The sequence below is a fragment of the Pogoniulus pusillus genome, chromosome 9 (genome assembly GCF_015220805.1).
Source record: "Pogoniulus pusillus isolate bPogPus1 chromosome 9, bPogPus1.pri, whole genome shotgun sequence".
Taxonomy (NCBI): domain Eukaryota; kingdom Metazoa; phylum Chordata; class Aves; order Piciformes; family Lybiidae; genus Pogoniulus; species Pogoniulus pusillus.
This window is the reverse complement of record NC_087272.1, coordinates 27,442,740-27,468,656: the sequence shown is the minus strand read 5'-3', so window position 1 is coordinate 27,468,656 and position 25,917 is coordinate 27,442,740. Positions and strand designations below refer to the sequence as shown.

The following is a 25,917-nucleotide window of genomic DNA, read 5'->3' as shown; positions in this document are numbered from 1 at the left end:
AGTACTTTTTCTCCCCCTGTAGTTGGATAGTGGTAAGATCTATTTTCTTTCTTTTTTTGTTGAAGTTGTGGTGGTTTTTTTTCCCACCTCTGACAGTTGTTTCCAGCACCCTACTGGCGTTAATGAACCATTTTCCGTACCTCATTATGAAAGCTTTGTAAGTTTGCTGTCTTGCCTAATTCACCATCAGATTCAGATTCTGTTCCTTTTTTTCTGATTTAAGTTTGTGGAATTTTTTTTTCCCAGTCTTTGTAGTGATGACAAGAAAAGCACCTTGGTCTGTTGATACTTCAGCAGTGATAATAGAACCCAACCTTTGCTGATGACAGAAGTCACTGTCTAGAACAATTCAGTGTGCTATTTGCAAATGGCATCTAAAAACATAACAAATAAAGCAAAGAAAATAAGTATCTTTTAAATTGCTTTTCATTCTGATGATTGTAGAAGGGGTAAATGTTTTTTCTTCTATTGCTGATTTCCAAGATATTTAGTTAATATGAGTTTGGGGGTTTTTTTTGCATAAGCTAAACAAATGAACACCTCCAGAAGCAAAACTTTCTTTTCTACCTCATAAACCCTACATATTTTTTACTGATTCTGGGCCCAGTAAAAGTTATCCAGCCTTTTTGCATATGTTCTTTCACCTTTCTTACATAAAGTCTTATTTCCATCAGCCTGGATTTTAAATACACAAGAAGACACTTCTTTTGGAAGGAAAACTGTATAGAAGTGCTTTGGACAATAACTTACTGCTATTTAACTTGCTTCATCCCCTGGAATCTGATTTCAAGTACCCTGTTTTGAAAAGGTTTTCCAACTAATGATGGAATAATATGTCCTTGTATCTAACTGAATCTGAAATTACTTCCAAGACAGTATTAAGACAATGAAGCTTATTTTGTGTGATCCATCATCTTTGGGAAGGAAGAGTGAATGGCAATATTAGAAAATCATGAATTAGGTAGCAAGTCATGATACCAGTGTAAAACTTCAGATGCTGGAATTGGACTAACACATCAGTCTTCAGCAAAGAATGTTATCCCCTGCAGTTCAAGCTCTGAATCAAATAAATCATTCCTTTTGATCCAGTGTTGTTGGGGTGTTTTCCTACAGTCTTAACCTTAATCAGCTTCTGCTTTACAGTCAGTGGACAGCTCAGCCCATTATCTTTGCACCATTCAACCTGTCAGAATTCATTAGCTTGCCATCTACAGAGAACTCCCTCTGCAACCAATCGCTTGTTAATTCATCTACAGCAAACTCTGAGGGGTTTTGTTAAAGAACCATTTTAGGCAAAGAATTTGATTTATACTTCCTTTGGCACTATTTAGCCAAAGGTTCAGCACACGTCAGATTTTTACAGATCACTCAAGCTTGGTAGGATTTTTTTTGTTTCTTGAGGTTTTGAAAGTAATCTGTTAGCAGTGATTTTGGCAAAGTGCAAATGCCATGGCAAAAATCTTGTGTGTTATTGCATCAAACTGTTTAGAACTGTTCTCCCTGTAGGGAAATTATCTTCATTAAAGGACACTAAAAATAATAAGTTGAAGCATCTTTCACGTTGTAATTCTATAAGAAACATTAATTACTTTATGTACATAAAGCCCATTTTTCTGAGATTGAGTCTGGGATAAAGACTTTGCAGAACTTTTTCCATTATAAAGAAATACTTTGACTGCAAAATATATATATTTATATATATTTTTTAAGCATTACTGATTTTTGACAATAATATGAAATAAATATTGATAGCTCTTAAATAGTATGAACACTATTTTTTCTCTTTATAGATGGTCAATTATGTTGATCTAATCCACTTAAAAGCAGAAAAATTAAAGGAGAGAAGTAATAATATCTTGATGATTTAGCTAGAGAGCGAGGCTGGTAAGAGCCTGATGAAGTTCATCAAGAAGAAATGCAAAGTCCTGCATGTGATTTTAACTCATTACTGCATAGCCAAAAAGAACTCTCTGTTGCCTTATTCCTTTCATCAGTCTGAGAATGAGAGGGAAGAAGTGCTGTATGTGTACTCATATTCAGTGAACAAATGCACATTAATACTCCATGCTAGCTGTAAGGTGTGAGTATGTAAGAGCATGCTAGCTTTCTTTGATAGTCAGCACATCTTTATCAAACAAAGAAAAAAGAGAGCTCATAAACAGCAACAACATCAAACAACCAAACTCCAAAAAAATACCCCCAAAAAAAACAACAGGAAAAATAATGTTTGCAAGTTGCCATTAACATCAGTTTGGAGAATTTTCAGAAATTTAGTTAGCTGGAGCAAGATTTGTGCAAAGGGATAAAAAAATCCACTGAATGGCTGGAGAAAACAGAAAGAGTTCCAAGAATACCTTCCTGTCATGAAATCTAACAAGAAGGACCATAATCCAGGCTAAGTCTCCTTTACACACAAAGGCTTTTACTTTAATGTAATTATACAATAGGTTGTAAATCTCTGTGTGTGTGTGCCTCATGCAGAAGATTAGAAACATTCCATTGCTTAGTCTGATTTAATTTTAGTAATGTTCAACACCTAACTGGATGTACACAAAGAACAGGATCTCAGAACAATGGTAAAATCTGGTCATTATTTTGACCAAAGCATCAATTAATGATTTCAAATGTCAATTCTCCTACACAAACAGGAAAATGCCACATGGAAAAGATCTACTATAAATTCCTAGATTGCATGCCTTCTTTTCTCTTTATTGATCATATAGGACTCAAATATGACAGATACTGGTAGCACTTTGAATTGCTCTTCTTTGTTTCTTGAATTTAGCTGCTCTAACAAGTGCCAGTATCTATCTATGGCTCCACCATATTAAAGTTTTAAAGCCTACAGAGGCATACTCCAATGGGCAGACCAGCTCTGACTGCAACTTAACATGTGTTAGCTATTCCCAGAAACAATTGCTTTGTACTGCAGATAATATTGATACAACTGGAGGTGTAGAACTTCCAGAAGTGAAATATCCTCACTTTCACTATGACTTCCAACCTATATTTGTTAGAATTGCTTCTAACTCAGTAGTATGATGTTACTTAAACTCATCTGGAATTTCTGAAGATCTATTTCTGATTTTAATAAGGAATTTAAAGCCCATTGACATCAGCAGTAGAACTTCCATTGATTTCAGCAGGAGAATTGTGTCGGATATGAATTCTTAACTAGGAAATAGTTTTGAAATAACCCATTAGGTCTAACTAAGGCATTAACATGCTCATAGTTAAAACAAATGAACAAACAAAGCCAAACCACTCTTATCAATTAACTAAAATGTCCTAAGTGCTAAAAAATGCACTAGACCACTAAACCGGTTGTAATTTCCACTACCAGACACTAGAGGGGAAAAACGTTTTGTTTTTTCAGACAATTAAGATGCAAACCAAACTGTAATGTATTCCATTTTATGCATTACTTCTCAGAATAAGAATGCAATTACTTAAAATAACCTCTGATAAAGATTTTCTAGTTGTATCAGGAAGTGATTAATTATACTGTAGTAATGTTATTGAGTCATTGAATTTACTCACTGATCTGAGGGAACACAGAAGAAAAGCATTCTTTACTAAACAGCTGGTATCAAGATGTGATACAGTCTGGTGTTTTAAACATTACAGAAGCTTAAAATACATGCAAATACGGTAACAGTCTCGTCCAGTTAATTGTAGCTGATTCATTTCATTGCCATCTGCAGATTAAATTCTCATGAACATTTTGTAGGCTCAAGTTCACTCATAGAAAATGTGGATCATTTTTGCTAGGAAACATAGTTTAGTTTTTGTCAGCACAAAGAATTATTTTATGTTTGTGATTGTCTTTCTCCAAGTGAACCCCCAGCTTTTTCTAGTGAATTCCTTACTCTCTGTTCTGCTTTTCTACACACACAAAAAGCCACCAAACAAAAACAACCAAACGACAATGACAAAACCACCACAAACAAGCGAAATTTGGCATACTTAGACCTTTGCAGAATCCACATATTTTGGATGTACATATAAAAACATATGCCCAAAGATGGAATTTTCTTTGCAATCATGTAGGCATTTTAGAAAATGTAATCTTTTCTCTATACAGGACAGAAGCGCGTAACAGCCCTGGGTAACAAGGAGCACAGGTGTGCACAAGGAGTGCAAGTCTGCTCCTCAGACTAAGCCAAAAATCATCCTAACCCAGATGCTAGAATGTCTTCAATACTAAAATTAATATGACATTATGGCACAGTGTTAAAATCAGTGAGAAGTTAATCTTCTCTCTCACTGTATTGTAAGTAATACTTATCTCTGGAGTTTGCAGAACCATAACTTTCTTACCATAGTTGCTAGTTATTTCTTTGCTTATTCCTACTGCTACAGTTTTAGAAACTGTCCTTGTGGTTGTTTCTGTTGCAACTGCTGTAGTGTTTTACTACTGAAAAATGTAATTGAGATTCTCAAAGGTTTCTGCTTCCTGCTGAAGTGGAATGGAGGTCTGGATGACCATGTGCCTGAGACACATTTTACACCCTCAGTCCAAAATCCACTTATGGAGACATCTGCTAGATTAGTAGTTTTGTTTCTTAGCTTAGGTTGACCAAATCTCAGTAGGTTAGTTTCAGGCAAAGGTATAAGAATACTCTCATAGGACAGAGATTAGTATTAATCTAGTTTCCATATCCGTAGATGCAAGGAACAGAGTTAAAAGGAGGAATGATAAATGGTGGTGTTGGCCAGGAGAATTGCTCAGTGTAATTGCTTAGCCCTTCTCTAAGTACTACAGCACAGTTAGAGATGATGTTGTGTGCTAGTTCTCCCAGGTGACAAAGATTAATCGACAAGTGAAGAATAGCATGGACTTTTGTTTGATACTCATATTGTAAGTGAGAAGACAAGGGTGGAACTTCATTCAGGTGCTGGGACGAGACAAAAAGGTGATCATACAAGCAAAAGTCTGAAACCCTTCCCCCAAATGCTTTTGTTTAGTTTAGATTTTTTTAAAGAAGAAATAATAAAGGCAACAATGGGAAGATTTTCAGAAGTCCACAAAGTATAAAATGCAAATGTATTTGAACACGAGGGAAAAGAGCTCTGCAAACAGATTGGTTGGTTTAGTTATCTGGAAGTAGATAATATTGTGACAGTCAAATACAGAGTTTAGACAGGAATATATGTACAGTGCCTTTAAACGATTGGGAAGATTTATTATCCTTGGAAAGACTGAATGATTATTTATCCTTTGACAAAGGTAACTTTAGAAGAGTTTTTTTCTGACAATTCTCTTCCAGCAAAGTTCCAGTGGGTGATAGGTTGGACTGGATGATCTTGGAGGTCTCTTCCAACCTGGTTGATTCTATGATTCTATGATTCTAAGAGCTGGATTATTAATCAAAATGTGTAAGTAATTAGATAAACCAAGGCACCACGCATTTAAAAGCAATATATCTTTAATGTAATGATATATAAGGACAGCTTATAGCAAACGTGACTAGTTAGCGAGGCTGAATGTTCCAAACAGTGACTTCCAGAAACATGTAGTTGGATTATCTGAACAACACAATTGCTGATGCAGTTATTAAATGTCATCTTCAGTTTCAAACATCCATAAATCACTCCAGTGATTAATGAGACTGATATGTGCTCAGCAAGGGCAAAAATATATCCTGAATGAATGAAATTTATCAATGAGTTTTCCTAATATACTAAATAGCTCAAATTTGTACTAATCTAACGCATTGTTTTCTAACATTATTAAACAGCTTTGGCTCTGCTATGTGATCAAATAAATGTACCTAAAATAATTAAGAGTTCCATTTAGTTTCTACCATAAACTTGATATGAACATCTCTAATATCTGATCTGTCACTACTACTTGCATTTTATTTTTTCTGCAGTTTTCACACCAGACACAATATGTAGTGGTAGACAATACTATAGGTACTATATATGTGTACATATATAGTATATATGTGTACATATATGTATATGTATAATTAAAGACTTCACTTTTTCTCCTGCAGTTGCATAATTATACACAGAAATTGTAAAATCATTCACCTAAAAGTGATCAAGGAGAGAGCCCTAGGGAAAAAAATGGAAACCTTAATTTTGCTCTGATTTTTTGTGTCCTCTTTCCTAAAGTTTGTCATCTGCAAATGCAGTGTTTTTTCTGGTGTTGAAATCATAACCAATAAAGCTTTTGTTACTGAGCTTTGAGCTATGTCAGTTATTAATCTCTACAAAGATTTCTATGTAATCTATAAGAAACAGGAAAATGTATTTTGTTAATCTACTAACACAGATTAAGTGCAATTCAAGATGGATTAACCTGCATTCCACAAAATTGAACTGTGCTGTAGTCAGGGTCAGACCTCCTGTTTCATAGTACGCAGATAATCCTGAATGGCACAAAATGTTACTGACAAAATTAGTAGTACAGTAGCTGAGAGTCTGTACAAAAGTGTAAGTGAAAGAATTGGCATAGTCTCAGTTTCTTCATGTTGCTACTACAGTGTTCCTTTTTTTCCTGATGCAGCAATGTATAATACTTAGTTCGTATAGAAATACTAATTTATCTTTTTCTATTTTAAATGCTGGCTAAAAAGAAGCACTTCCACAAAGGAGACCATTTCTTGATATTTTGGGAAGGTTTATGCAGTTTGTGAGAGCTTTTCCCACAAGGCTTTTCTGAAGGCATTCCTTCTTCATATGCCTCTCCTCAAAGGGATTCCAATCCAGCTCCTTCTTTGTTGACTGTTGTGTCCCTTTTGTTTCTACAGTGTCGAGCACTTGGCCCTTTTTTAATTCCTTTAGCTAACTGCTAGTGTCTTAGAGACCCTCTTTCAAATGGGATTGAAAAGTTTCAAACATTAGAAAAGAGGGACATCCAGACAGGATAGTCTTTAAAATTCTTCATTTTTAATGATACCTAAAGATTTTATATACATATATATATAAAAAAAGGATTTCTTACTATTTAGAAACCAAATTTTCTCTTAGCAAATGTGTTTGTCAATAATTTTTATCTTGTTTTTCTTCAATGTCTGTACATCAAAAGACTGTCAAGAGGTATAAAATATAAAAAGAAAAAAAAAATCCAGAAATTCTGCTTTGCCTTCTTCTTGTAGATGGGGAAATGCTGTTCTCTTTATTCTTTCTTGTACTGTCATTTTGGTCCTAATCCAACAACCTCAGGCCAGTATCTGATATAACAGCTAGGACAGTTTAGTACAAGCTACTGGTAGGGTAAAATAGTAACTGGGTAATATGTGTAAAGTCACTTCAAGATGCTAGATGAATGATTCCAGTGAAAACAGACTGGCAATGTGAGTCAGAACATTAAATGCAGCTTTAAAAATCTGCACCAAAGCTATAAAAGAATTCTATGTTTTATTCTTCTGCAACTTCTTATCACTCTTGCCTCTGCTGTCAAATCACTAGTAAACCCACTCTAAAAATACTTTATTTTGGTTCTGTAGCCAGCCTAAACATCTACATCTTTATGGACAAACTTAAAGCCTACATTATGCTTAGTCCTACCTCAGCTGGATGGTCCTTTCTGAGGTCTATATTGTGTGTAAGCGACATTTCATGCAGCTAAATTGTCTGCAGACTCTGTTTCAAACAGTTCCCCACATCATAGTAAGAATCAGAATCATACAGTTGTCAGGGTTGAAAGGGACTTAAAGGATTTTCTAGTTCCAACTTCCCTTCCATGGGCAGGGACACTTTCCACTAGATCAGGTTGCCCAGTGCCGTCTCCAGCCTGGTCTTAAGAACTTCCAGGGATGGGGCTTCCACCATCTCCCTGGGCAACCTGTTCCAGTGTCTCACTACCCCCATGGTGAAGAACTTCCTAACATCTAATTTAAGCCTGTCGTCCCCTGGTTTGGATCCATTCCCCCTAGTCCTATCAATATCCAACATCCTAAAAAGTCCCTCATGAGCTTTCTTGTAAGCTCCCTTCAGATATTGGAATCACAGTGATAATTGTGTCCTGGCTAGCAGATATGTTGGAGAGTACTGTTTTTATGACAGTATACAGCCATCTTTCCACTGTGCCTCACAGTGCAAAGAGCTTGTTTGCTTATTCCTTAGAATAGCACACTCAGCACTGCCAAATATTACACACAGCTTTCATACTACTCTAGTTTAAAAAATACAGCTAAAGATTCAGTACTACAATCCACTGCTTTGCTGCTTCTACACCTATTTGGTCAGGTCTGGAATAATGAAACACTATTAAAGATTTGCCATAATAATTTCTTAAATAAAAAGTACTTTGTAGGTAAGTTTTGAGGGTTTTCTGTTTGTTTGAAGTGTGTTTGTTTCTTTTGAAAAGGAAGACTAGCAACTACTTGATCAACTGGCATCCAGTCCAGTATTTCTCTTATCAAAACCTGAAAACATCCAATTACCTGCATTCTAAAGTCATCTCTTCTGACTGCAATCTTTTGAAGATGGAATACACTTAAACTGGAGGTGCATGCATTGTGAGAGGGCTGCACTGTGTTCAAGTCTTTAGGTTACTATTTTATTAAAGTATTTTTTGTGGTCTTATTCTTGGATGCACATTTAAACTGCTAAATTTACAGAACATTAGCTCAGAAAAGATTCCTGACTTCAGATTGAACAGTTTTGATTTAGAGGTGTCATCACTATACTCGACCTTTCTTTGAGCATGAATTTTGAGAGTATGTTGGTCATGAGTCTCACTTGAAATGAGCTTCACAGGTGTGTAAATACTATGTGTAATGAGGTAAAAAGTGCCTAGAATAAAGTCCTCCTACATATTTTAATACACATTTGAAAACTACCTGGATTTTTTAAAGAAAGTTTTATAAATGTAGGTGTAAACTTTGTGAAGCAACAGAAATCTTCTTTATGGCAAAGTTTTTCACTGAAATGGTGATATCCTCAAGTAAACAAAACATATTTCTAACGATGGCTCTGGATGGCTCTTTGCAGTATTTCACAAGTACTACGCTACTATGTCAAACAAAATCAATCAGCAGAATTCTGCTGTCAGATGTATAAGTTCAGACCAATTTGATCATTTTGTCTCAGAAAAACTTTAAAACAACTGAGGATCCTGAAGAGTTTGTCTCTCTTGGATGAGACTAATTCCAGGTTCATGTTTTACATATGGATACAACCTGGACCTGAATCAAAGCCTTTATCTGTACACTTTCTAGTTTAATGGAGAATGAAAGGGCTTAGAAGCTTAAGTATAATTCCTCCAACCTTGATCCCTGGCAAATATAAAATATTTAGTCATATTGTGGCTAAGAGATTTGCTTTGACTTACCTCTGCTGCATCTCTTCCTTCTATGCAGACCTTACAGTCATTCTGACTCAGCTGACTACAAGGACTGTTTCTTATTTTCAGTGCATAACTTCTGTTTCCAGTTCTCAGTCATCTACCAAGAAAAGCATTATGCATTAGCAATAACAACTAAGAAAATAAATATTTTTCCTAAATGATAATATAAAACTCTTTTAAAAAAATATTTTCATTTAAATATATTAAGTAAGATCTGAGCCAAAATTGTTGCTCAATTGTTGATATAATTACAACATCCTCTGATGTACCGTAGTATTTGTATGGTTTTGTTATGGTTTTTGTATATGTCATAAATAGACCTTTAAAATCTCAGTGTTTCATAGAATGCACATCTGTCCAGATTATAGAGTTTCTGAAAATGCAACATGCATGGGTATAAAAATGTTTCTGCTGTCTAATCTTTAACTTCTCAAGGATGTGAACATCATTTTTAGTAAGCGTTTCAGCTGTCACCCAAGCATTGTTCTGAAATAATAGGATAGATTAGCATATAATAAAATTATAACACATCTGTCTATTTTTTGGCAAGTCTATGGGAGGATAGTAATTCTTGGTTTGAGGTCTTGGTAAGGACACGTCATCAAATGCAAACAACTTTAAATTTCAGAAGCCACAAAATAACTTTATTTTCAGCGACTTCGAACCTGTGGTTTCCTCAAAATTACTGATTATGTTGATTAACTCAAGCAAAACTAATTGGACCTGAAAGTTTTCCTCCAGTGCAATAGTAAGAAAATACACAGAAATTGCATTAAACGAAATTACCTCTTTTTGTCTTGAATGTAACAGAGAGTAAATAACTATCCAATAATGTGAATACATACTAGCACAAGCACTGGCTCTTCAACTTCTTATTTTATGGCTAGGCTGTACCATAAAAATCACTCAAGCTAGTGAATCTAATTGCATCCATTCTTAAACACAATTGAGAGCAAACAAGTCAATTCTATTCATGGAAGAGCTACAAAAGAAGATGTCAGGCTTGACAGATGCAACTTCAGTGACTGCACTAACGTTAACTGACATATAAAGTATTTGCCAGTGAGAATAAATCATCACCTGAAAGATTGGAAGTAGGTTTAATAGTAAACTCTTGCTAGAGATCATATGCATTTTTTTACTTTTTCAAATGCTAACAATTCCAATTTTTTTATAGTAACTCCAGAACAACTTCCCTGAGGTATTGCCATGTGTTTACAACATCAGGCACACCAGCATAGGGTATTTATATTATGGTTTCTGAAGATTTCCAGCAGCTATCTAAGAAAAGCAATCAAATTCACTTTAGTTTGACACATGCCATTGACAAAGGCGCCTATTTTTTCCTAATTGCATGACATAAAAACTTCAGCACAAAAAGCTGTCCAGCACTGAGTGATGGATTCTGGTATCATTTCACACATATCACCTAAAGCAACTCAGCAGTAAGAGAAACAAAGGAGTCAAAAGAGTTGGTCCAAGTGTGATTAAGATATTTCCAAATGCCTCATTCCTTTTGTTTTTGGAGCATCTGTGCTCTGGAAGCAGAGCTTGTCTTCTAGAGCTACCATATTTTCTACTATTTGCTCCTCAAACTACAGGAAGAAGGGGAGAAGTGAGCAAAGAATAGGGAAGGAAGCAGAAGAATGAGAAAAGCCAGAACAGTTTTGGAAGAAAATCTGTAGAAATAATTTATCTCCAGTATTTTCTGCTGACCCAGGTCAGGCTGAACATGACCACACTGCAGCTCTCTTATGATTACTGGAAGCTCACAATTTGTTACAGCTCTCTCCTTATGAATACTACTATTCTTCTGAAAAGAAAAGTTTTCACTTTCTGATCTTTTTTTAGCAAAATCTATAAGAAATGAAGTTGAATGTACTGAAGGCTAGTTGTTGGTTGGTTTTGGTTTTTGTTTGGGGCTTTGTGTGTGTATGTGTTGGTTTTGTGGGGAGGGGGTGTTTGTGTGTGTTTCTCTTTTTTAATTAACCTCATGATCCAGTCCAGTAATCATGTTGGAGTTTTTTAAGGAAATAGTCCTTTTGCTCAGAAAATGAACTGTGGTAGCTAGATGAAGTTCTACATCAAGCACTGAATTTGCAGTGTAGCAAGACAGATCACCACCCATCAGCAAACAGTATATAGTGTTTAAGAAACACTTTCAATAGACACTTAATCTGCAATTTTTTCTGAAACATCTTCCAGAGTGAGGGACAGGTCTCCGTTATCCATTTCTCCAGTACTCCATGTCTGAGGGAAATAGTTCTGTTTTCTACAGTAAGTATCAGTCGTTGCAACTGACACACACAATTTCAATCAAAGTTTGAAGGTGATTTTTTGCATGTTACCAAAATAATTCTGTATCATGGACTGGCCAGTTTTGTTTCACACAAATGAAGGATACTACTCTGGGTTTACATATTTTTTTGAAGGAATGAAGAATTTTCAGATCATTTGGGGAAACTGGACTAATCTGCTAAAGCAGATATTTTTGTGGTCATACATGGAAATAACTACAGTGATTTCTGGGGACCTCAAGCTCTCTTTCACTTCACAAATTATTGAAGGAATCTTTTCATCTATTAAGCTAAATACAAATATTTCTGAAACCGAAATAAAAACATTTAGGAGGCTTTAGCTGAGATGTGGAAGGTACATTCTCCCCCTCTCCTTTTTCTATCATTCAGTGACCTGGATTTTACAAGGATAATATTTTAAAAAATAGGTGATTATTTCCTCAGAGATAAGAGTAAAGCAAAGCAAACTGACCATTCAGTGCTGCCTGAATCTAAGGCTACCTTGCTACTTGCTCACTATGCCATCCTTTTCAGAATTAACTTCATGTCAGAATTTGCTACACAGTATAAATGCATTTCATCTTTGACATATGCTGGTTGTACAGAACCTCTTCTTACTGACGTCCTTTCAGCATAGGGATATTTATTTGAATATTCATTGAGATAATTTTACCACTTTTGTTGGGTGCCCTCTTTATTTATAGCATTCAAAATAGGAGTGTTGACTTCTAGTTTGTTAAATTGTGTTAAATAATGAAGTATGTTGGCATACTAAAAACCTGTGTCTAAAAAAAGAGATGAACAACTGGGAAGTAAGGTTCAGAGGGAGCACAGGCAAAGTTTTAACTGAATATTTAAAAGGATACTATCTTTAGCCATCTATATTTAGCTTTCCAGCTTGCTTAAAAGCTTTCTTGTAAGAGTTTCTCTAACATTTAAACAAAGATAGAAATTACTATGAGAGAAAAAAAAAATAGGCATTTAAAAAGTAAAGGACCTTCAACAACCAAGATATTGCATATGCAATATTATGAGACTAGGATTGGTTGTGTAGCTTTCCAAATATTTTATTTTCACACAGAGAAAAGGTTAATATTTTTTTACACTGGAGTTATTGAACTTGATTTTTCAAATTGTATTTGGTTTCTCAGGGTGAGCAGTTAGGATATTTCTGAGTCATAGCGAAAAATCGATGAGTAGAAATGCTTCAGGTGAGATATCATAACACAACTTTTAAATACTACTGAAATTACCTTAATACAAAATCCAATACTTTTGACAGCAAGAATTGCTTTCTGCATTTTATTTCATTGTACTGGACAGATTTTTTAGTGCTTCAAGTTAAGTAAGAACCTGGACTGGTAAGTTCTGAAGACTTGGGCAAGTACTGAAAGTCAACAGCTTTTATGTATTTCTTTCCTATTAGCTAATCACATAGCCTCATTGTGCTGTGACTGCTTTTGTAGACAGTTTAGATTTAAGCAACATAATAATAAATACTTTCTGAAAAATTCCACACCATTCTTCATGAAAGAAAACCCCAGAAAACATACAGTTAACCGAAACAAGTTGAAGAGGAATAATAATTCTCATAAAATTATGAGATGTATACAACACACAGAGCTACTCCTTTCCTTACAGCTCTTCAACTTGTCTGAAGTCAGTGAAATTAGTGAAATTATTATTTTAGCCAATTGCTTCTAGTCAAAAGTCTAAGGACACATTGGTCTGGCCAGTTGATGAGCATGGTAAATTACATGTTTCCATCTGAGTTAGCTCATGGAAAAGAACTTCATTTAATGCTGCTAAGGAAAAAGGTACAAATCCAGCCTCATTTTTGTCTCTAATACAAGTAATGTATTTGGCAGTTACCTAACCAAGATAATATAGAAAAATTTTGGAGTCATATATCAATATTTACTAAAAAGATGGAAAAGTCTCTAAGAGGTTGACCTCACTTACATAAGTTCATCATGATATGTCGTGAAAACACCCAAAGTCTTCAGTGGTGTCAAAGGGCAGTCATACTTGACAATTTCTCTTACTACTTCCTCTCAAATAGTTATTATGTGGAAACTTCTAGAGCCTTGTCAAGCTAGAGCCAGCACCTGTGGGAGTTTTATCACTCAGACTGATGGCAAAAAAATAACCCCAAATTATGCAGTGAAGATTTAAGTGGAGCTATATTAATGAATTACAAACATAACACCACATCTAAGCCATCTTCTTTCATGTTCTGTCATAAGCAGTAACTATCAGTTGACCCATATGTCATGATGCCTAGAGGATGTTCCAAACATTTCGTACTATGAGAAGCTTAGGTGGGATTGTAATTCTTGTTCTAAGTGTTACATTTGAAATTCTTTAAACAATTTTAATGTTTTAAAACACCATCATGAAACTTGTCACAGAAAACTATCTCATGTACATGTGCACTATCAAATCTTGTATACTGTATACTGCAATGGTATTGGTATTAATTTAGGCTAGCTTCATTTTTTTATCTGCAGTGAAAGGCACAATCTGTATTATAGGCTGCTGAGAAGAAATAGTCAAAAAAGCCCCTTATGTCTTTATTTGCCTGAAGAGTTAAAGGCATAACAACATAAGAATATTTTTTTAAGTTCTAAATTTCTTTTTTTTTTAATATTCAATTTGTTCCTCTATTTTATCTGTACTACCAGTTGCTTTTGTCACAAAGAAACTAAATTGTACAAAGATAAGATCCATGAGAAGCCTTTAAATAAATAAAAGTATTTTTATGGACATCCAAATGGCAGAAATGTTAAAGATCATCTTAAGTTCTCTGAGACTGTTGCTATTGAGAAACTACTTTCAACAAATACATTTTAGTTCTATTAGAGCATTAGAAATTAGATCTTTGGGGGAGGGGGGAGAAGTATATCTCCTGGAACTTTTCTATATACATTAAAATACAGGTTGTGACTGAGATGATGTAATATCTTCATACCTTCTCCTCCAATATAAAATTTCAGCTGCAACCTGAGGTTTCATCAGATATGTCTCATCAATAATGTACAAAAATGTATCAATACACATCTAATATAAGCTAACAAACATTGTTTCTGAGTCAGTTATACCACATAAGTGCTAAAATCTGATAATTAATTACCTGTGTAAATCAAAGCAATAATGAATGAACTACCTACTTCCTTAATTTCTTACAAATCTGTCTCCTATCATATATCTAAATCAACATTATTTTGAATGATACAAAGGGGAAGCATTCTTCTATACTTTTGACACACTTAAATTGTAAGGGGTTATTTTAATTGGCTTTTTTGTGTTTGGGTTGGTTGTTTTTTTCAGCAATCCCTAATAGATTTCTCACACCAACATGCTTTAAGAAAATTATCTGAAAACTAGTTGTTACTGTGTCATATTTTGAGCTTGACACTAGGTGTAACCAGTTTAGGTTTAATTTGTATTTCTTATTGTATTTTGACCACAGTGTGGCAGATCCATAAGCCTGCAGTTTGTGTGGGTGCTCACCAAATTACAAAGGCACATGATGTGAAAGGGATTCTCCTGGCAGGCTGCAGATATATACAGGCACAGGAGAATAGTGTAGGTGTTCTATAGTTGGACTGGAACAGTCTATTCTAGTCCAGTAGCTGGAGTAAATATCTCTGGGTAGATAAAACATTTTATGGAAGAAAGTAACTATATATCATCCTCTAGTTTCCAGTGCTAAATGCATTTCTGATGCTGAAGAAGAGCAAGAGGCTTTGATACCATCATCTGCTTTCATAAAAATAAAAAAAAACAAAAAAACAAAAAAAAAACACTAATATGTATTAAAATATTTTTTTTCAAGTGAATTCCCCATGATGTTTGACAATTGCCCTCTGTGAACTGGCACCATTCAAATTCTACATTTTTGCTGTAGCACATGAAGAAATGTAAGGCAGGAAGGGAAAACTGAAGGAAGCTGATTCTTTGATAATTACATGATGGAATATGCCCTAAAAAATCATCAAACTGCTAAGGTGGGAGTGTAATGTGATCAATTTTAAGGAACACGAGACAAACAAAGAGCAAAGGAGGGGAAAGAAGGAAAGAAAAAAGCTTTTGTCATAAACGTAAAAGATTTTGGACTGTAAGGAGGAGAGAGGTGGAATAAAGAAGTGAAGGAAGAAAAGGAATAGACAGAATGGATAGGAGAAGGCAGAGCTGACGTGTGTATACAAGTTTATAAGTGGTACTTTCTATAGTGCTATTTTCCAGCTTCCTGGCAGATGTCCTGCAATTACTGATTTTAGAACAAACTAAGACCATCTTAAGAACTCATTTCATTAGCTTTGCAGTATACTGTGGGCTCTGTAGTTACACTTGGGATTGGCTGAAATACCACCTATACTGTACTGGTCCTAGCAGAAGGAAAATGGATTATTTTGCACTCTTGAGTCTTTTAAACTTACTTCCCTTCCTATGAATAATTCTACTGACAATTCAGGTGCAAAATCCTGTTACATAAAACTCTTGCTTTCAAAGAAACTGAGGAAAGAGATTTCATGTTTGTAATATAAGATACAGTACAGAAGCCTGCTGTCAGTCATGTTGTGACACCTTCACTCTCCTATTTTCTCCTATTTCTTTTCTCAAGAACTTGGAAGAGAATAGACTGTATCTGACTAATCTGTGATCTTATGTGGAAATACAAACCATAATTATCTTTCACAAGTTTTCCTGCCTTTTTCCTTTCATTTGCATTACTCTTGCAAGTGCATCATTAATTACCTGAGCTGTGCTATTATTGTTATAGTACAAGTTTTGTCCTTTCATTTATTTCCAGTCTCTAATGCAAATACAGTTGAAGAGGAAAAAGCACTCTTACATTGATTCTGCTGTGATGCAGTTCAGTAGAGTGATCCTCTGACATCAGCAGCATTGTTATTATAATCGGTTTCATACGGCCTGCTGAACTGTGATGAAAACAGTTTTCTGTAACAGCTAGGCAATGCCTTGCTGGAAAACAGACTGTTCCCCAGCATTTTTTTTCCTCCCAAATGAATCACAGAAATTAGAGATAGAAAAGATCATATCAGAAGTGATAATATAATTCCCTTCTGTAAAGCTGGATAAGTTCTTCAGGCAAATCTATTTGGTCTCTGAAATATTGTCATCATGGTAGAAGTGCTGATGTTGAAAGGGAATAGATATCCTGACCTTGAAAACACACCAGCCCAATAAACTGTAGAAAGAACAGGTAGATACCAGAGCCAAAACAAGGGTCACAGAACTCAAGACGTCCACCACTAAGTCTGCCTGCCTTCGTTTCTAACTTTCACCTGTGATACAGAAAGGTTTATTGAGTCACTTCAATGTTGTTATAAGCCTTTTTGATATTTTGATGTTTTCATCCTTGCCTGAGTGTACTAACAAAGCCTGAGTCAAAATTATTTAAACAATATTATGTTTGACTGGATTAGTCAAACTCAACTTTGTATTTTGGTGAAACATATCCACAGAGCTGAAAAAACATATCTACACACTGAATGGGGCGCGTAACCATAGCAATATTCACTTAGCTTGACAGGGTGCTGGGACTTCTCATTTAAACTATCACCTAGGAAGGTTGGACCAGGTGATCCTTGGGGTGCCTTGCAGTCTGACTCTCTGTGTTTCTGTGAATATTTATTCTGAGTATAAGGACATATGCATATGGCACATCATTTTTTTTCTGAACAGCAATTAAATGGTTCATTTTATCAACATCTACTGGAGATTTGTCAATCAAGTGTTAAAAAAAGGGAACTGTTCTATTTCAAGATGTTTTACTGAACAGTCACTTTGATCTCTTATCTCTGTATTGTAAAGCTACAAGATGGTATGACAGTGACAGTTTCATGCAATCTTGCTACCAAATTAAATATATATTATGTAGATATTACTCTGATAAAAGTTTAGAGTTTCCATAAATGAACAGAAGTCTTTTTTTATTTGCTGCTGCTTCTAAAGTAAAATATCTTTGATATAAGCCTACTATGTGACTAAATTTGCAGTGATAGTCTAGGCTTTTTCTTTACTGCTGCCTTTCTGGGCTGATTTATATTTCATGTCACATAAATTCACCCAGTGGATAGCACCCTTCTTGGCATATCCAGAAATACCCCACTCTTGCCAGTACTGAGATATTCAACATCCCATGCACCTACTAAATCTAATGCCTAGTAAAAACTAAGTACTCCTATCATGTGAAAGGTCCAGCACAAGAGACATTTTCAAAGCAGTGCTGACATGTCATACAAAACTGCCAGAAGCAAGGTACATCCCCAAGTCTGTAGCACTCATCCAGCATACAGATTCAATTTCTTTCTCTGCCTGACAGTAAAACTCACATCACTTTCCTTTCATGACTGAGCCACCTAGAATAGCACTGAAAAATTTTAGACTGAAAGGAGAACTGCAACTGTCTCACTCACACATGCACCATAGGACTTAAGAAAAAGATGGCAGGTGATAAAGTCACAGAAGATTGTATGCCATGTGGCATATCTGCAAAACTGCTTAATCACATCCACACACTCTTGAGCTGCAGTCAGCTTGAACATGTCACCAAAATCCTCCATTCCTTTTTTTTGGGTATTATAGAATTCCTCACTGCCATTTTCTGATGATTAGACTTTCATGCATCTAGTTTTCTTGGCCAGAAGATGGCATAGGTATTTCAAATTAAACTGTTGCTTCAGCTTCCCTGGAAGTTTTTGCCCAATAGTTATTATAGTCTGCATACACTACAGCATTTTATTTTCAGAGTACATCAGTATGATCTTTCATTTATTCTGTGCTGGTTATGTCAAATTTTCTTCAACTTGCAGCACATTAGAATAAAGAAATATGATGTGGATTATTGTCACAACATGGTCCTTTACAAATCTGTTCTTCCACATCTCTCATATGTACTATTACTTCATTCTCCATCTGCCTAGACTTGTAACATTCATCGCCCTGAATTTCTACCAATTGCAGTTAAAAGTCGAGATTGTTTGGGTGCTTGCAGTATCTGAATTTGTCTATGACAACCAGAATTTCTGCCTTGGTAAGAATTATAAATGAGTCCAAACCATCAATATTTCATTATTTCTCCTTCATGTTAATAAGCTACCTGACTGACATCACTACAGCTTTGGGCAATTGCCATGCCTGTAGTTACACAGCTGGCTTCGTTAGTTTCCCAACTAGATGATAGAGCATCTGAAAATCCTTTCTATTATGTGATAGAGCTGTACATATCAATGAGGTTTTAAGAAATTCACTGAATAATACAAGGTCTTTTTTTCATCTTAAAAAGAAAAAAAAAAAATCTGCCATATACTTAAAGATAAAAGGTTCATTGTGGGCTTCAAGCCATTCAAATTTCCCTGCATCACCACCCGCAGCATCAGGTTTAATTTGCTAATGAGAAGCAAAAGCATAGGCCCATCATGCTATTCAAATTTAATGTGCACGTGGACTTTTTGATTCAGGCCAGGTTTATAAATAGTGCCTTCAGTTTAAAAATAGGGGTTTTAGATCTAGAGGAGTTGATATTATGATCTGTAAAGTGAATGAAGCTCCCAGGAGTAACTGGAGCTTATGTAATATTTATTCCTACATTTCTGCTCAGCTGTTTTGTGCCATTTTGATGGTGAGCTGCAAGGACTGTTACTTTCTTCAACCTTTCAAATCTTTCTTCAGTGAAGCTGGGACTGTCTGGATGCTTGCTTCCTAGGTATCCTCATTTGGCTTTGGGATTTTGCCTAAAAAACAATGGTCATTGACCCCACTTACAATTATATTTTTATAGTTTTTATTGCTTGTGACCTTTGTGGAATTCCAAACAGTTACAGCAGCTCCCCAATATTAAATTAATCCCATAAAGAGTATGGACAGATCTTACTTATTTTAAATCATGACTAATTGTGGTCCCAGAGAGAAAGGTTACTGAGCCTGCAGAGCTCAGCTCTGTCTCTAGATACATGAACAAGGATATTTTATTAAATTTGTATTAGGCACTCACAAAAACAGCTTCCAGTTCCTTATTTTGTAGTTGTTTTGTGATGTTGTACAACTGAAATATCAGTGTTAATGGAACAACATTCAGGGCAAAAATGTTCATGGAATATGAAACACATAGGTACAATTTTGTGCATGGAAACGGCCATGAGAGAAGCAGAGGCTTAACAAAATGCCTTTCTAAAGAAGTTCAGCTGCAGTGATAAAATGGAGCATATTGTATTGAGTATTGTGCCTGGACCTCTAATGTTGCTCTCTTCATAAACTAGCCCCTTGCCTTATTTCATGTGATATTCTCCAGTGATTCATTTGTGAAGGGAAGTTACTCACTTTTTTCTTTTGCCAGCTGCCCATCAATGCTGTCACTTTTGCTGGGTGTACCTGTGTCAATATGATACTGTGTTCAGTTATAGCTTAGGTACTACACTTCAATTAATTGCATGTACGTAATCATAGTCTTATCTTCAGACAGCAGTATAAATTCCCAAATTAACACTCTGACCAAAGGCTAGATTAATGAGGAACATTACAAAACTAAAAAAAAAACCCAAACAAGCCAAACCAAACCAAGCCAAACCAACCAATCAGTGAAAAAACCTCAACAAAATAACAAAAAAACACATGACCCCCCCTTCAAAAAAGAACAACAAAAGAAAACAACAGAAAAACCCAATGCAACAAAAAAAAAAAAAAATCAAAACCAACCAACCAACCAAAGAAACAAATTGAAGATCAGGAGTATTAGAGTTATCAGAAACCAGTGTTTAAAAAATGTGACATTACTGGATGATCTTGGAGGTCTCTTCCAACCTGGTTGATTCTATGATACGTAAAAGCTGTGGACATAACAATCTTGATAATATGATATTTGAATACATCACAACTTCTAGAAAACTTGATCTAAACTTACAGGAAATCATCTGTTAATAAAGACTGGTTATAAATAGTCAGAAATTACTTAGCCTATCTGACAATGTCTGACAGGTGATAAATAGGTGTCTTGTTTCCAGGCAGTTTCTAGCTCAATGTTCTAGTCATCCAATTGCTGTGCTAACCATGGACTGGCAGCTTGGGACTTGGTTTCCAAGCTCATGATTTTTTCAAAAGTCAGGCTCCTAGGATCTCCTGTTTGCTTCCAGTATCCTTATGAAACAATCTATGTGTCCAGGATTTTCAGTTTGTCACTTTACAGCAGCTGGCTGAGAAATTAAGCTGGAACAACCATAACATACCAGTTTATGGAAGCCTGAAATCTGGCTGATTGAGAGAAAGGGTTCCCACTCTTCCTAGACTTAGTTGTTTCCAAAGCACAGTGTTGCTAAAACTATTTGTAGAAAAGTATACCATCAGTCTTCTTCTAATAAAGGGAAAACCCCACACACACTTTTAGCTTTGTTCTTACAGTTGAGTCTTTTGACTGAAGTGGGCAAATCATGATACTATTAGCAATATTAATGGAGAACAGCAGCAGTGGATGACAGAGATAGAAGCTTGGGATGGCTAGACCTCAGACAAGAAGAAAATTTGTAGGCAAATATAGTGTTCTTTAAAGTATTACATTTAAATACATGTCCTGGTTCTTTGTCCCGTGCAAAGTTTCTATAGTACCATTTCCTAAAGCCTGCAGTATTCCAGAAGCCAACACCAACTTTTCATTCTTTTTCCACTTCTTGATTCCTAACATAAACATAGAGCTCTTCACGCGGTCTCCATATCCATTCTTTTATCACTTGACACAGTGTCAAGGGTAAATTCTGCAAGCAGTGTTTTTTACCTTTCTCTTCTGCTGCTTAAAGGAGCTCTGCTGCTTGTGCTGAAATGATCTGAAATTCTGCCAAAGCCTTCAAGATAAGCCTGTTTTCAGTCTGGCAGTGAAATCCTGGGCAAAATGAAAAAGAACTACAGAGAAAGAACTATCAAGAGAAAGTTATTTATAAATCTAGATACATACCCATGAAAACTAGTCTAGCAATCTTTTCACTGAGGCTACTTGACCCAGCTGCCATTAGTACAAATAACAATTATGGCACTTTGTGCATGTATTACAATTTAAACAAAAGAGAATAAGTAGCATCCTGAGCCAGATAATGTCTATGTTTTCCTTTGTAGGCATTTTCAGATTTCATATTTTCATCTGGCCATTTAAAGCATAAGATCACCAAGACAATATGGATCTTCAAATGTGTGAGATCATATATTTAAAAATTAGTTTTGAAAATTAGTGCAGTTAAAATGCTGTATTGGTCTGTAGATACTTTTGTTTATTCTTTTAACACATTTTTGTCATTTTGCGTTTTGCCTGCTCAAAATAAATGCGTAAATAAATTCATCAAGCCCACCTTGGAATAATAATGAAATTCTACATGGTCTAAAACTGGCAATATATTCTTTCACAGGTTGCAATAGGTGTTTATATTTCATCTTCAGTGAATAACCTCAGAATTCCAAAATACAATCTCAAACACACGCATGTGTATGTATTTATGCACACATATGCACTTATATACCTACATACATTCATGTATATATATTCATTTATTACTTTCTATAAATATGGACGTGAACAACTAGACTGATACATGCAGTAGTTATTTTAAGAAAACAAAAATAAAAGCTATATCAATGTATCTTGTGATCTTCTCCTTAGAAACTAGAGTGCAGGGTGCTGCACTTTGGCCACAACAACCCCATGCAGAGATACAGGCTGGGGTCGGAGTGGCTGGAGAGCAGCCAAACAGAGAGGGATCTGGGGGTGCTGATTGATACCCGCCTGAACATGAGCCAGCAGTCTGCCCAGGTGGCCAAGAGAGCCAGTGGCATCCTGGCCTGCATCAGGAATGGTGTGGTCAGCAGGAGCAGGGAGGTCATTCTGCCCCTGTACTCTGCACTGGTTAGACCACACCTTGAGTACTGTGTTCAGTTCTGGGCCCCCCAGTTTAGGAAGGACATTGAGATGCTTGAGCGTGTCCAGAGAAGGGCGACGAGGCTGGTGAGAGGTCTTGAGCACAGCCCTACGAGGAGAGGCTGAGGGAGCTGGGATTGGTTAGCCTGGAGAAGAGGAGGCTCAGGGGTGACCTTATTGCTGTCTACAACTACCTGAAGGGTGGTTGTGGCCAGGGGGAGGTTGCTCTCTTCTCTCAGGTGGCCAGCGCCAGAACGAGAGGACACAGCCTCAGGCTGCACCAGGGGAAATTTAGGCTGGAGGTGAGGAGAAAGTTCTTCACTGAGAGAGTCATTGGACACTGGAATGGGCTGCCTGGGGAGGTGGTGGAGTCGCCGTCCCTGGGGCAGTTCAAGGCAAGGTTGGACGTGGCACTTGGTGCCATGGTCTAGCCTTGAGCTCTGTGGTAAAGGGTTGGACTTGTTCTGTGAGGTCTCTTCTAACCTTGGTGATACTGTGATACTGTGATACTGTGAGTTCAGCAACTAAATATATATATAAATATATATATATATATATATATATATATATATATATATATATATATATATATAAAATTGACGTTCAAAAGATTAATCCAAAACCTTTAGTTATCATGGGTTCCATTATCTTTGAAGAATGAAGAGAGGTTTTGTCAAGAACTAGCACAGTCTAAAATAATCTCCCTTTGTTTTATTTAAAAAGGAACCAAGAGAATTTATCATTGATTAATTTTCCAGTTTGGAGGCAGAGAAGAATGTGAAGTCAGTAGTATCTGGGAATTGTCTAGGGTCAGTGATCATCACCGCTTCCTTTACTAAAGAGTATGTCTCTCAGTTTAGGAAAGACAACTAAGATTGTGCTCAGCTAGACTCTTAGATGTTAAGTTTGGTTAAGTACTGGTCAGCAGATTCATACACAGTCACTTTAAAAGTCATGTCAAGGACACGGAACCTCGAAATACAAATGGACAAAACAAATTTTCATTTCAGGAATGGAAAAGTTAAGGAGTGATGTAAAGAAAGGGAAGGGAATTGAATTAAATACAGAAGAGAAATGGAAGTTTTGAAATTTATTAGTAATCATATTATTTCCAGTGATTTTTCCAAAGACACTATTGGAAATTAAAGTAAGGCCTAAAGTTATCAATATCTTAATTTTAAATGAATTCTGAGTTTGTGTGATTGGAAGAATCCAAATCATTGAGACAATATTTAAACTCAAAGAGAGTTTTCTTTTAAAAGATATATCTTTAGCTTCTTTATTTTTAGATTAAAAATGAGTGTCCCATTTCTGATAGATGACAATCAATTTTGATCTAGAAAGTAGACACTGATTAGATTGAAAAGGTTCCACTAAGGCTGCTCATTAACATAATTGAGGGCAGAAGCAACAGAAAGGAGCAAAAGGAGAACTAATATTTGCCTTTTTATATTTATTTTACAGGAAATGTGTTTGTTGTAAGCCTGGCAGTTGCAGACTTGGTTGTAGCAATCTACCCGTATCCACTGGTCCTCACATCTGTATTTCACAACGGATGGAATCTGGGATACCTTCACTGCCAGATTAGTGGCTTCTTGATGGGCCTAAGTGTCATTGGATCAATCTTCAATATTACAGGCATCGCTATCAATCGGTACTGCTATATCTGCCACAGTCTCAAATACGACAAGCTGTACAGCGACAGGAATTCCTTGTGCTATGTTGTTCTTATCTGGGTCCTAACATTTGTGGCTATTGTGCCCAACCTATTTGTGGGATCGCTACAGTATGACCCAAGGATTTACTCGTGTACATTTGCACAATCTGTGAGCTCAGCATATACAATAGCAGTTGTATTTTTCCATTTCCTCTTTCCCATAGCCATAGTTACCTTCTGTTATTTGAGAATATGGATCCTCGTTATCCAGGTAAGGCGAAGAGTTAAACCAGATAACAACCCCAGACTGAAACCACATGACTTCAGAAACTTTGTAACCATGTTCGTTGTGTTCGTCCTGTTTGCGGTCTGCTGGGCTCCCTTGAACTTTATAGGCCTTGCTGTGGCCGTCAACCCAAAAACTATAATCCCTAGGATTCCAGAGTGGTTGTTTGTATGTAGTTATTATATGGCATATTTCAACAGCTGCCTTAATGCTATCATATATGGTCTCCTGAACCAGAACTTCAGAAGAGAATATAAGAGAATCATTGTCACTTTTTGCACAACAAAAGTTTTTTTCCAGGACAGTTCTAATGATGTGGGAGACAGAATGAAAAGTAAACCTTCTCCTTTGATTACAAACAACAACCAAGTGAAGGTGGACTCTGTCTGAAAATGAAAATCTCTCTATTGTCACTCAACAGCATCCAAAATAAAGCATTTGTTTTATTAGACCTACTGTTAAATATTATAGTGAAATATCTCTTCTATACTGAAAGCACTTTGGTTAAATTCCTTGCATGGTATTTGGGAGCTCAAGTTACAAAGCCTTGACATACAGGTCCTGTTATACATTGGTGTATCTCTCATATAAGAACACACTGATATCCATGAGGGAGTATCAAAGTTATGCATGGATACTTTTTTCTTTTTCCTTAAATGGAGATAAACAACTAGAAAGAGATTGAAACAGAAGTATCCACCTTGCCTTACTCTATAATGGAAATCATAAAACAATTCCCACCACTTTCTGCTAGCTTTTTTTTTGGTCAGGTTATAGACCTGATTCTGAGAACTTCTTTTAAAAGATTAAATGAGACCTTTATGAGATACATTAGGAAATATGAACAGAAAAATGAAGTTAATTGAAAATTCATTAGTTGGTTTGGTTTTTTTCATGTAAATACATCCACATATGTTATTTCGCTTCTAACAGAATTATTCATCTTTTGGAAATTAAACCCCACAAGCCCTCTTAGGAAGGACATTCTCAATTGAGTTCTCACTTTTAAAATAGCTTTTAGGAGGAGAAATATACCTGACTGATTATCTTCAAAGCTACAAGGGCGGGAGGATAAACAGCTAAGAAAGAAGAAAACCATTATTTATCAGCTCAAGCCCTTTGGGCATGAAACAGGAGGATTGGGAAGAAAAATAGAAACCACCATATTTTTTCTGAAGAGACAGTAATTTGTGAAATAAGGAGGTTTCCTAGGGAATTTCTGGGGGAACACCTTGTAGAAATATAAGCAAGGAAGGGTCATTATTTCTCACTTGTGTACATTACAGAAGTTCTAAAGGTCTGTGAGACGATAAATGATTTTATGAGAAGCAGTGAGTCAGGATGACATTTTTGTCTGATTAGTAGAATCTTAACCTCATGAAACACTGGGAAATGAGAAATATTTGCAGGATAAAAATGTAATATCTTTCTCAAAGTGATCTCCTGAGACTA

The 25,917-nt window shown here is 35.8% G+C and overlaps 1 protein-coding gene across 1 annotated transcript in view; it reads left to right on the top strand.

Moving 5' to 3' along the window:
- Positions 1 to 24,886, top strand: part of MTNR1A (melatonin receptor 1A) — a 50,784-nt gene extending 25,898 nt beyond the window's left edge. Inside the window, exon 2 of the mRNA XM_064149022.1 lies at positions 23,987 to 24,886. Within this exon, the coding sequence (XP_064005092.1) occupies positions 23,987 to 24,855 (869 nt within the window). The 3' untranslated portion in view covers positions 24,856 to 24,886. The remainder of the gene's footprint in view (positions 1 to 23,986) is intronic.
- Positions 24,887 to 25,917: the final 1,031 nt, after the last annotated feature.